The sequence below is a fragment of the Haliotis asinina genome, chromosome 9 (assembly GCF_037392515.1).
Source record: "Haliotis asinina isolate JCU_RB_2024 chromosome 9, JCU_Hal_asi_v2, whole genome shotgun sequence".
NCBI lineage: Eukaryota > Metazoa > Mollusca > Gastropoda > Lepetellida > Haliotidae > Haliotis > Haliotis asinina.
The window spans coordinates 22,517,035-22,529,967 of record NC_090288.1 but is presented as its reverse complement, the minus strand read 5'-3'; the positions used below and the strand labels follow the sequence as shown (position 1 = coordinate 22,529,967).

The following is a 12,933-nucleotide window of genomic DNA, read 5'->3' as shown; positions in this document are numbered from 1 at the left end:
CTGCACTGTTGAGAATTAAGACAAATAGTTGCCATATTCGGGCATTGTTCATAGTTTGAAACAGTTGTGTAAATTCAGATAACTTATCTAGTCAACTTAGTTTGGTGGACAGTCAAAAAAGGTGTCAATATTTAGTTTGGTGGACGGGGTGGAAAAAGGTGTCATTTTTTAGTTTGTTGGTCGGAGTGGCAATATCATTGTTTAGTTACAATTTACTTGAGCACATTTCTTTTTTTCATATTTAGTACTTACAAAATTTGTTTAACAATTCCACTGCGCAACACACCGCTACAGATATTTCAGAACTTGGACTTTAAATGGCGCAGAGAAAACTCTTAGAAAAACTTGTGGACAAAATCAAATACCTAAATCTACAAAACGCTGCTGTCGCCGTTCACACCGAGGACCAAGCAGCCATCCTGTCTCTAGCCACCAACACGAAGCTGAATTCGCTCCTAGATGTCCTTGGCTCTGCCCCACTCACAGACCTTCTCCACACACAGCAACATACAGGTGTAGCTACCCGTCAAACGAGAACATCAGGTGAGAAGCCACTATTTATAGTAGATTTTGTGACTAGGCCAAATACGGTAAATTATGAAAATGAGGAAGCTTAAAATCTCATTTCATCTTGCTTTTTCAGAGCGAGGCTCAAAACTTTTGGTTATCCCATTGTAGTTCAAATTCAATTTTATAGCCCTCACGGACAGTATCCAAAATCAGAAGTTAGTTTTTGCCACTGATAACAACAGGAGGTCGTATAGCCAGGTTTAAAGTTATCTGGTGTATGCATTTAGGTGTCACAGAGATCTCTCACCTCTTCAGTTGGGGCAGATATAGTGCATTCTACTGCTTTTTCTGCTGTTGGTAGCCGTCTATTGTTTCCATGATGACTGGTCTGGTCACCATCGTTTAATTTGGCAGGGAGGGTTTCTGCTTCATAAATGTCCTTTATTTGTTTCGCAAGAGCAAAAGCTGATCAGTGACAGAATTGCTATATGCACATAGCTGTTTGTAAGCTATTTGAGCTCACGCTTAAATGTGTCCTTCATGTGATTTGTTAGCTCCACAAAGACAACTGACAAAAGGTGTCGAGAATCACAAAAATTGATCTGTTGCTTCTTTTCTTTAGAAGCATTCATCACTTCATCTGTGAGTTCCAGAATAGGACATAAAGCCTTTGCCAAGAGGCTTTGAACATTTTGAAGCTTGGAGTCTATGGATCTGGTTTGAGGTTTGACCTGATTCCACACTTGATTGTTCACTCTGGGAACAGTCAAATTATGACAGTTTTCTGGCTTCTGGTATTTATCCTTTGTCTGGTTTAGTGCTTGGAGATTCAGCTGAGATCTCTGTCCTTCATTTATTGTCCTGCAAAGAACCTTGTTCACTTTGGGACCAAATTTGTCTTCATTGTTGAAGTAAGCATTTAACTTGAAGATGACTACATCAACTTCATTCTCACCATCTACCTTCTGATTCATGATCACTATGCAACGTGTCAACTATATCATCAAAAAGATTATTGTCCGTTTTGTAGAGAAGTGGATAGACTTAATCTCCTATTTTGCTAGGAGAGCAAATTCCACAAAGTTTATCTAGGTTCAAATTTCTCTAAACATATTGTTACGACAGTCTATTTTCTGTAAATTGTATTATTAAGCAATAATTATTATTGGGTCACAACATTTATTGTTCTGAATAATAATTATTATGGGTCACATTTCACATCATAAATGTTTAGCACTTTGAATATTTCGGCAGCAGAAGTGCTTTAGAGTTACCTCCTCCTCCGTTCAAAAGTTGCTAAAAAAAAAACCCAATAAAATACGAAAAACAAAATATGAGATGCACACCACTAGAGCCCAAAGAAAGCCCATGAATAAGTTCATTGTACTCATACCCCCACCATAAATACTACTCTTACATTTTCCATCCAAGATTGCACCTGTAGTTTGAGTTCCCTGCAACTCATTGTGGGGGGTCAGAGTGGCTTATACACAGCAATATACAGCAGATTACCCTGTACATTACAACATTAATGCTATCTTGGGTATTCGTAAGAATTATGTGGTTATTAATTTTGACATGTGACATGTATATGGAGTGATGGGGATACATTTCACCTTTGTCCCGACAAGTCTGAAGGACAATGGGATACAGACTCAAGTGTATCTGAAATGCTAGTCTACTGGGACCAACTCCCAAACAAAAGTACTGAAAGTGACATTTTGAGATTGTTGGTATCATTGGTGGAGAAGATTTCTATCAAGCTTGTGGTTTCAGAAAATGAAATGAATATGTTTCAGGAGAGCTAAAAACATTACCTTGAGTGCTGCAGCCACAGGTTTTGTTGAAAGACCTCCAAGGTAGTGATGTCGCATGCGGATCATCCTTTTATTCAAATGCCGTCTTAAATATGATATTGGTACACAACCTGTTCAAATTAAGAGTCTATATTCAGTACTTAAAAGTAACTTTCAAATATACTACCGACAGAAAATAAGGGAACCAAGAAATTGAATGTAGATGACTTTGACTGTGACAGGGTCCGTTATCGTGGCGTATCTCCCAAACGCAACATCCAATGACAATGGAATTTCGCATAATACATGCCCAGCACGTGCTACACGTGCATACAGAAGTTAACTCCTGTAAATGTACTGGAGAAGTCGCAATCACTAATGCAATAGAGATTGACACTTACTGACAGAAATGCCTCCGAGGCAGTATCTCGGTGAAGCAACAAAATGGAGAATTGTGGGGATGATAGAGGGGGGGGACATTATTATGTGAAGTTGCCTGGCAGATGGGTAAATCAAAAAGTGTAATTTCACGCCTGTCGGATAAGTACCGTCAAACGGGTGGGGTTGCAACGAGACCTGGGCGTGGTAGACCAAAATCAACGACACCACGACAGGATCATCTCATTACGTTAATTGCTCTACGAGATAGGTTTAAATCGGCCCCTGCCATCAATAGAGAATTCCGCACACTCACTGGAAGACGCATTTCAACCTCAACCGTTAAAAACCGACTCTATCAAGCTCGTCTGAAAGCAAGACGGTCTTTTAAGGGTGTCATCCTTTCAGCTCACCATAAGCGCCAAAGATTGGCATGGGCTAGGCAGCATCAGGGACGGGCTATGTGCCACTGACGTTACACCATGTTCTCTGATGAGTCAAGGTTTTGCCTACGATTCACAGATGGCAGAAAACGTTGTTGGCGTCGGAGCGGGGAGCGATATGCCAGAGCAGCAATTCTTGACCATGATCGATATGGAGGTGTTAGTGTCATGGTGTGGGGTGGGAATACACATGACAGACGAACAGATTTGGTCATCATTAATGGAGCCATGACTGGTCAGCGATACGTTGACCAAATATTGCGTCCTGTTGTGGCTCCATTGGCTAGAGTTATCGGCCGAAATTTTGTATTCCAAGATTGATAATGCCAGACCACATCGGGCCTGAATTGTCTCCGCTTATCTCCGACAAGAAGGTATCCAGACATTGGACTGGCCCTCTAAGTCCCCAGACCTGTCCCCACTTGAACATCTGTGGGATGTTCTTGGTCGAAGGATGTACGCCAGGGACCCAGGACCCGCCAACCTGGCCCAGCTTGGTGCAGCTCTCCAAGAGGAATGGCGGGCAATACCACGGGCAACCATTCGGAAATTGATTAACAGCATGCCATCAAGGTGCTGTGAATGTGTTGCCCAACATGGTGGACACGCCAGATATTGCACTTGACGCCTAAAATTGATTTAGTGGATATTTAAAGCAGTTTCAAATTCGCTATTATTTCATTAGTTCCCTTATTTCTTGTTGGTAGTATATCATATTTTGTAATTCTACCTATACATGTTTTTTTAATGTAACTTCATCAGGTCAACAAACAGTAATATACTAAGGCAAAGGAAACATGAGGGTTTGAATCTCATTATAACAGGTGGAAGGTCAGCAGGAACTTGATACATATTGACAGAAAACGTTCTCTTATAAACTTAATGGGCATGTGAGAGACTGAGATTGAGAAAAATATTTTTCCCCACAGTGATAGAAATTTCATGCTCTATGCAATGTAAATATATCTTTGCAAGAACTACTTTAGAGACCATTCCTAATTTATGGCTTGAAGGGGTGATGACTTTAAGGGGTGGTGGTGGTGGGCGTAGAAGTCACCCATTTTTTTCTTGGGATGTAAGGGGCAGGGGGCATGAATTTTGTACATATAACTCCATAAAAATCATCATCACTCCCCTAAGCAATAAATTATAAACAGTCCCTTTGCTTTCAACAAATTGTCCTGTCCTGTATCTAGTAACACAACTCAATATAAGGCAATGTAAACATATGTAAACATTTCATCAAATACATTTGGCCAGTAAGTCATGTGACTGTTTTACCTGCAATTATACATACACATACAGTGCACTCTGTTTCATTCAGACTGGCTTGTGACTGACTAAATAGTCAGAATTAGACAGCAGTCCATGTTACACAGAAATTTCTTATATCAATGCTCAGACCATGAGTTCAGTCCACTTATACAACAATCTGAAAAAAAAAACAGTCCGAGTTGGACAGAGTGCACTGTATTGACATTTCTGATGATCTATAATTTAATATTACAACATAAGGGTGTAAGTAAGTTGGAACTATTATCTTCTGGTGGGTTTTCCAGAACACCATGGTTTTACAATGGAACAATAATTCATCGGAAAATTCATTATTAATTATTACCACTACAAACAGAACATTAGGATTCAGATATTGGAGATAAAAGAGACATGTTATTAGATTTGTAACTTATCCTCCATGTTTGTTTTTTATGGCCATGTGGGCAAGGACCGTGGTATTTGGAAATGACATTGTTATAAATGTTGATGATTATTCAGAAAATGTTGAAAATGCATTGTCAGAGTACCCAAAGAGATTTGCTCCAGTTAAGTTATGTCACTTTGTTAACTGCATCGATTCCTCAAGTTTGCATAACACGCTCACAAAAGGTTAGTAAAAGCCATAATTTATGTGGGAAATCTAATCCATGCTAATGGTATAATAAAGATTGTCTTGTAGTGAAAAGGAAATATAGAAGGCTAAGAAGGAAATAGAAGAAAACTAGATCAGGAGTTGATAAAGGAAATGTAATTGTTTATAGACGAAAAACTGGCAATATGGAAAGTTTGTTGTTGAAACTAAAAATAATTTTTCACACATTGCAAAGAATGATCCCTCAGCAATTTGGAAGTTCTTCAAAGACAGAAAAGTAGAAAATACCAACATGCCTTTAGATGATTTTTATAAAATCTTCAAGGATATACATGCTCCAAATGAATTTGATGAAAATGTAAATGATGTTTTAGATATTGACATGGTCCTTAAAAATGATGTGCTTGATAGGGAAATTACTGTTGAAGAAATTTCAAAAGGGATGCCATAGCATCCTAAAACGGCATAAATATCATCAAAGATGGTGGCGAGGGGAGATGAACAGGGTGTCGTCATTAATGTTTTATCAGGATGTAGCGCATCACCCACCTATTGTATTAAGTTTCAAATCTATGTTTGTACTTCCCAGTGAATACTCGCGATTCTGCATAATTTGGTCTTTAAGAGAACAAGGCCTGAAAGCAATGTTTTGGTTGTTTTCTTAAGCAAGAAATTACTCCTACTGCCAGACTTTTTAATGCATTTGACCATATGGTTGTACCAATATTAGTATATAGGGATGGAGGTAGAGACTCTCGCCGACCCCGGTCTCTATCTCCTTCCCTGTTTCCTTACTCTACCAGATAGGATCAGGATGTCCACTGGCGTCACCCTGCCAGCGTCTACCACTAGCTTTTGCAGTGCTATTGATGTGGAAACTCACACTGAACCCAGTTCCAAAAGACGAAAATTCACTTTCAACCTGGTGACTGACCCCGGTAAAGCGCCCACAGAGCCCAAAGCGGTTGACCTACCGGCACACCTTATGCCGGTTTATCGTACATTCTGAAGTGCCCACTCGAAAACGACTAGATTGGGAGGTCAGATTAGGTTTCTAGAAACCTGGGACAAGGCAAATCTGACACCTGAAACAAATAGGGTTCAGCTGCCGTCCCTCCAGGCAACCTTCCTGGAGGCACTTGCCGCAGCCAGAGCCCACATCGTCAGGGCTTGTTCACTATCACTTATGAACATCCACACGGAACTGCTACGACGACAGCAAACTTCCACTGACGACACCATCAGGAAACTCGATTCAGATTTCCTACAGGATCTGGTGATAAAGCACCGCCAGACAATCCAAACTGCCATTTCTGCCATCATCACCATACTCACCTCAATAAGCGTCTCATGGAAGTCAAAAAGAACTGTGATACCCAGGACCCATTCGCCATGAAAAACATTATTGAAGGTACACTCCGCAACAACTTCCGCTCATGCTCCAGACGCAACTCTCGCGCCGTCGTAACAAACGCTGTGTGACGACCCAACCCTAGCAACAACCTGGTCACCAACCTAATGACAGGGGACATTGCAACAACATGCCCCAGAGGCAGAAATCCAGTTCTGACGTCCATCAAACCCTTGCCGTCGTGCAGAGGAACCTAGATTTGAACAATTCTTCAGATCTTGCTACTGACATCAAGAATAATGCCAACAATACAAATTTGGAAAATTACCAGAATTTTGTGGTTAATCTCTCTGATTACCAATTAAACGATTCACAAGCGAGGATTCTCAATAACGGCGTAACATTCAGCCCCACAGCAGCTAGCTGTAATAAAAGCCAGTCATATTCTGACTTAAAAGCACTCTTTCGATGCATGAAAATTACACACTTTTTTCATGATACCCCGTCAAAAGGTAGATCTCCACTTGACATCAAATTTGGTCCTAAAAGCACTTGGAACCCGCCCTCCAGCAATGATGACACTCGTAAAGCATTTTTCAAAGCTGTCACCAGTGTCTTCTTAAAAGCGACAGACCACACAAGCTAAGTTCACACACACAACAAAAACGCATGGAAAGGAATGATTTCATCAATGCCCAATGCAAAAACCACGCCATTGAAAAGTTATAGGACATGACACTATGTCCTTGGCAGCAAACAGCTTGTTGTGCCCTCTGACTTGTTTGACCCTTGTGTCAATTGGTTCTTTTAAACACAAAAATACTACTTGCATGTCAGCCGTTACACTTCACTTCAATTCAACAACATCTCAGAGCAACAGACAAATAGCACCTCAGATCTAAGGTAGGAACAATGTTCAAGTATTGTATACAGTATGGTTCAAAATTATTGAGAATAGCTAAAGCATTTCATATTATTAAACGAGAACAAATCAGATAAAATTGAATGTATTGTTAAAGTGAACTGACCTTTTCATGTTGTGTAGGTAACAATTTATTATTTTATCAAGTCTCCTTGAGCTTCACGGCACAGTCTAAAACGGGTAGGCATACTTCCTATCAGAGAGGTTAGTGTCTCGTGAGTTATGCGGTCCCAGTATCGGACCACTTCTCTCTTCATGTCTTCAATTTTTGTCAACCCCTTTTGATTCACACATTCCTTCATCATCCCCCAAATGTTCTCAATGGGATTTAAGTCAGGACTATATGCAGGAAATGGTAATGCAGTCACATTTTTCTCCTGAAACCACTGCTTGGCATGTTTTGCGGTGTGTTTAGGATCATTATCTTGCTGCAAAATCCAGTCATTTCCATAAAACACATGTGCACTTGGAAGGAGAAAATTATCTAATATGTTAGTGTAGCGTTGACTTGTCAGATTTCCCTCAAACACACACAGCGGGGTCGTTCCTAATAAGGATATCCCTCCCCATACATGAAACTTTGGGCTGTATTTAGGTCGTCGATACAACGGTGCTGATGCAGACTTTGTCCATATTTTCACATTATTGGGATATACCCATATTGAGCTTTCATCAGTAAAAATCACATTTTCCCAGTCAAAGTTTTCATGTGCCAAACACCACTCAACACGCCTGTCTTTATGTTCTTGTTTCATGAGAGGAGAAGGAATTCCAGTCTTTTTCTCACATCCAAGATCAATCAAATTTCTTCTAGCTGTAGATTTTGATACAACTGTTGATCCCCTTTCTATCATTTCATACCTGATGTTGGAGATGCTTGCCCTTTGCTTTTTAGACGCTAAAATTCCCAGCCGGACGCGATCTGAGAAGTCCAATTTTCTGGGTCTCCCTGCTCCTTTCTGGTGCCCAAAATCCTTTCCCTCTTTAAAATTCTTCCTAATCCTATACACAGTAGAAAGAGGAGTTCCTGTTCTCTCTGCCAATGTATTTACATCATCAATTCCTTGATTACACAACTCAAAAATCAACCTTCTTTTATCTTCAGCAGACATTGTTGACAGTGCTGAGGAAAATGACGTCTGCTACAAATTCAGGGGAGGTAACTCTAATTGTACTATACTCAGTAGGCCAAGATGAGTTACCTCCCTTATACCATTACTTAGTTTTAAGTATCAGTGAATCAGTTGAGGTGTTAGGATAGCTCAAAGTAAAAAGAAAAATTCTCAATAATTATGAACCAGACTATATATGTGTTGCACTAAATAACTATGCTATTAGTATCAGTCATATGTTCTTGATGATGAAATTATTTCAAGTACATTGGTGCAATTGTAAATAGTATGCACAGGCATTTCTTGTGAGTGGACTACCATGCAGTATTATTCACAAATAAGGTCAATGCTTATGGGTGTGTTGAAATCTATGTTTGTATATTAGTTCATATTGCACTGAATCATTTACGCATAGGTTACTCTCTGTGCTGTAGTTCAGTGACTTAATTAATAATGCACCATAGTTGTAAATTTCATTGAATGGCTGTGCAAATGATGAATTCACATGGTCTGTGTAGAACCTTCATGCATAGCCATGTTATTGTCACATAGCTTTCTGCAATGTAGTTTGCATATATACACATTTAGAATATTGAGACTTTGGTTTGCTTGTCCTTGTAGCAGCCGTCTATCATGGGAGACGATACATCCCCTATCTGTGTTATGTAAACATATCCCATCATCTGTAATGTATTACCATAGGCTTCCATCATTGTTTTCATAACTGTCGGCTTCCTATCAGTGCTTGATTATACTGGCTTCCAGCTTTCGTTAATTCATTCCACTTGTTTCTTTGTTATTGTTTCACCTGTACATATAAATATAGCTCTGTACCCCATTCTCATTCACCTGATGAAGGAGTAAGCATTAACTCCGAAACGTTGTGTTTTCATAATAAAGAAGTTGATATCCATGAAATCTTCATTCGTACGTATTTCACTTCTAAATGCCCTTCAAAGACTTCAAAACATCCTTGGTGGCCATCGCCATACCAGTATTCATAGTAAGCATAAACATGTCTTGCATGTCAAAGTCGAGCTTTATAGTCAGTTGTTTCATAATCATTTTAGTCAACCGAGTGTACCCCATTGCTAATGCAGAAACCACTAATGCGTGGTAGGCACCATTAACGAATGTTTTCCCCTCAGACATAATATATAATATGAGATATAATTTTAATTATAACATAATATGAGGGTCAATAGTGGGGGAGACCCCTTCAACCCTACTGGGGACCTGCGGTCAGCTGTCAGCCACTCGACTGTCCATAGGAGCTGGTGACTTGCCCCGCTGCAGGGCATATAATGAAACAATAGCAGTGGCTTAGATTTACACCACCTACAGCAATCCGCAGGGGTGCAGGGTATCCCCACTCCACAGGACCCAACATGTAATTATTATGTTTATTATTATGTCTTAGCAAGGCATTTTCTCTATCAGCCTCAACGGGGTGTGGGGTTCCCCCACTACAGGACTCTCCATTTGGCTGTCCACCAAGCTGTTTGTCATATGGCTGTCCGCAGGTCCTTCCATTCATAATATTGTTATCATTATTTGTTTTATTAAATTTACAATGCTTTGTCGTGATGATAGCTGCAGTCACAGGAGCTGGAAACATGCCGTATCTGTGATAAAGAGCACAACTTATATAACTCAAGGCATTATCAATAAACGGGTCCTTCGCACTACTAGCGTTATCAGTCTATCACGCTGTGTACTGGGTCCTGCGGACAGCTGACTGCAAGTCCCCACACCCTGACCCTCTGCAGATAACATCTGCTATAGTAATTCATCTGCCTCCATTTTATAATATAGTACTCTAGTTTTTATTTTTAAAAAATAATATGTGCTAAACACGCAGAGATAAAGGTTAAATTACACACAACTAGAACTTCAAAAAGACTTGCAGTCGGCTGTACAAAGGTCATTACTAATATTTACTAAATAGTAGTATAGGGAATGGGGGTTCTGGCTCACTTTCAAGAAATGCCTCTACAAAGCCTTATTTACTAAATAAGGCTTTGGTTGGGCCATTAGCTCTTGCTACTATTACCCCTACTACAAAAAAGTTGGCGGTAATTACTGTGCCTTGGTAGGAGGTAATACTGTGCCGTACGGTACGATCAATAATTCTTCTCTTACAAAACCCCTACCCGGCCCATCCCTCAAGTAGTACAAGTTAGGTTCGTCGGCTTTCATATCCACTTTATCTATGTTGTAAGTTTTGACTGACCATATAGGATCGGTGGCCCGCTTACGGCTATCGCCCTCGTGTTCCCCCGGCTGGTATAGATACCTCACTAGGGCCCTATCTGGTATCTGTTTCTCCTTCCCACGCAATGGAGCGGCCGACTCTGCAACTATTGATTTTAGTTTGATAGCGTCTGCCGGTTTCTTACCGGTGAGACGGGTGACTTCATGGTTGATTGCCGACACCACCTTGGGTAACCTCGTGACCCATTCAGTCGATCGTTTTCCAGGGGTGGTCATCTCCCTAGCATATTGATAGCCGAACAAGCGCTCAGCCAAAGTCCTATTAAATCTCTCAACTATGGCTTGGCTGCGATGGGCTCCGGCCGTGCCACGCCTGACCTTTGTATCGTGTTTGGCTAGCAGTTGTGACACGGCACCCATGAACTCCCGTCCGGGGTCAACTTGCAGCTCTGTTGGCCACGTCAGCGGGCTGCGTTTGTATATGCGTTCGAATCCTCTGGCTACCTGGGCCGAATCTTTCGTGGTCAAGGGTTCGGCTTCCTTGTAACGACTGGCTACGTCCACTACGGTTAAGGCATACTTGTACCTCTTGTCGTGGGGTAGGAACAGTAGGTCTGCCTGGTGAATGCTATTAGGTATGTTAATACCGAACCTCCTTCTAGGCACGTAGCGTGGTGCCGGCAAATAGATCTGCCACAGGGCTTGTTTTTCAAGCCACGCTTTGGCTTCCTCCGGGGGTACTCGCGCTAGTTTAGCTAGCTTATCTACTGCGCTAGCTCCTTTCCAGTACCCACGCGGGCTGTAGTAAATAGCCTCAAATTTTTTCATGTCCATACGCGTATGTGTTTATACCATCAATAGCTATCCAACGTTTCGTGTCCATAGGCGACAGGGACGTCTTGTTTATAGTCAGTCCGTATATCTTGTGCCCATCACTTCTAAGTGTGTTCATTTTATGTCTAAAGGTACGGGTCTTGAACAGGGCTTCCTTGAATCTGGCGTGTTTGATGTGTTGTTTCACCACATACTTCTTAACCCCCTTAGCCTTCCGGATCTCGCTATTGTCGGCTTTCAGTATGGAGTACATCTTAGGCCTCAAACCTATGTACTCGGCTATGGGCGTGCCAGCACACTCGTCCTTCATCTTACCTAGGACCTTTTTATTTACCGTACTGTGCATGGCATGGGTCTTAGGGTAGTCGCTGGTGTCGTATAAATCGATGTGTTTTTTCATATCCTCGTACACGTCCTCGGTTCGAATCTCCATCAGCAGGGAATCCGTGTCAGTGTACAGCACTTCGCACCTGTCGCCGTACTGTTTCTTGAGCTCGTTGTAGTAAAAGTCGTACATCAGGTGTTTGGATAAATCGAGGATGCTCATCCCCACGTAAACAGGTCGGTTGAATTTTATGTGGCTTTTCTTCATGTGTAGGGCAGCCAGGTCGTCTGTGAATATCTTGCTACGGTTGAATGCCGGACTGGCTATCAATTTCCTGAGCTTGTCTTCCTCACTAGATCTAACCAGCTTCACGGTCACGCGTTTCCTCAGGTTCTCCATAGTCTTACCAAACACCGAGTTGTTCATGAGCTTGTAGAGATTTTTCTCAAAATCACTGGTGGCTTTTTTTCGTAGGTCTGTGTTCATTCTGATGTAGGGCTCCATCCATGGGCTCTGGTCAAACATGAGCACCCTGTGTATTTTGGCCAGCCTCATACCCAACGACAGGTACAGCTGTAGGTTGCGATAGTGAACGATGTACTTGGTCTTATTCATTAAGTTAGGCACTAGTTTTTCAACGTCTGTCACACGACCACCTGACAAGTTATGTTGGTACTCAGACATCCAGTCTGGGTTAACCCTCATACGTTCGGGTGCAAGGGGATAGCTGTTGTGCGATGCGTGTAATGCCTTGGGATACTCTAAGTCAACCTCGAGGATATAACCTTTGTTCGAATCTGGTGCAATGCTCATAACATCAACGTGGGGTACCCATTCGAATCCCCCTGTAGGTAGATACTGGCTCATGGCCCAGCCGTACAGGTTATTTGCGTCGAGGTAGAGAATGTGATTGGTTGGTTTGTTAGGATCGTAACCTTTCACGTATTGATTATTTGCTTTCGCGTATCGTTTGGATGCCATGGAAATCCCACCTCGCAAGCCTTTCTCAATGAATAGGTGCATGTCGTAATCTGTGAGCAATTCCAAATTAACTCCGGTCTTTTTAAGCAAGGCGTCCCACGACAGACCTGGGCTGGTGTAATACCATGCGGGGTCGAGTTTATACTGCTTTAAACAGGTCCGCCGAAACGTTTCAAACACGTCGGCTAACAGCAGTACAT

At 41.6% G+C, this 12,933-nt stretch overlaps 1 protein-coding gene across 1 annotated transcript in view; it reads right to left on the bottom strand.

Moving 5' to 3' along the window:
* LOC137297168 (leucine-rich repeat-containing protein 74B-like) overlaps positions 1 to 12,933 on the bottom strand; it is a 614,612-nt gene that overhangs the window by 480,265 nt on the left and 121,414 nt on the right. The window contains exon 4 of the mRNA XM_067829182.1: positions 2,328 to 2,437. Coding sequence (XP_067685283.1) covers positions 2,328 to 2,437 — 110 coding nt within the window. The remainder of the gene's footprint in view (positions 1 to 2,327; positions 2,438 to 12,933) is intronic.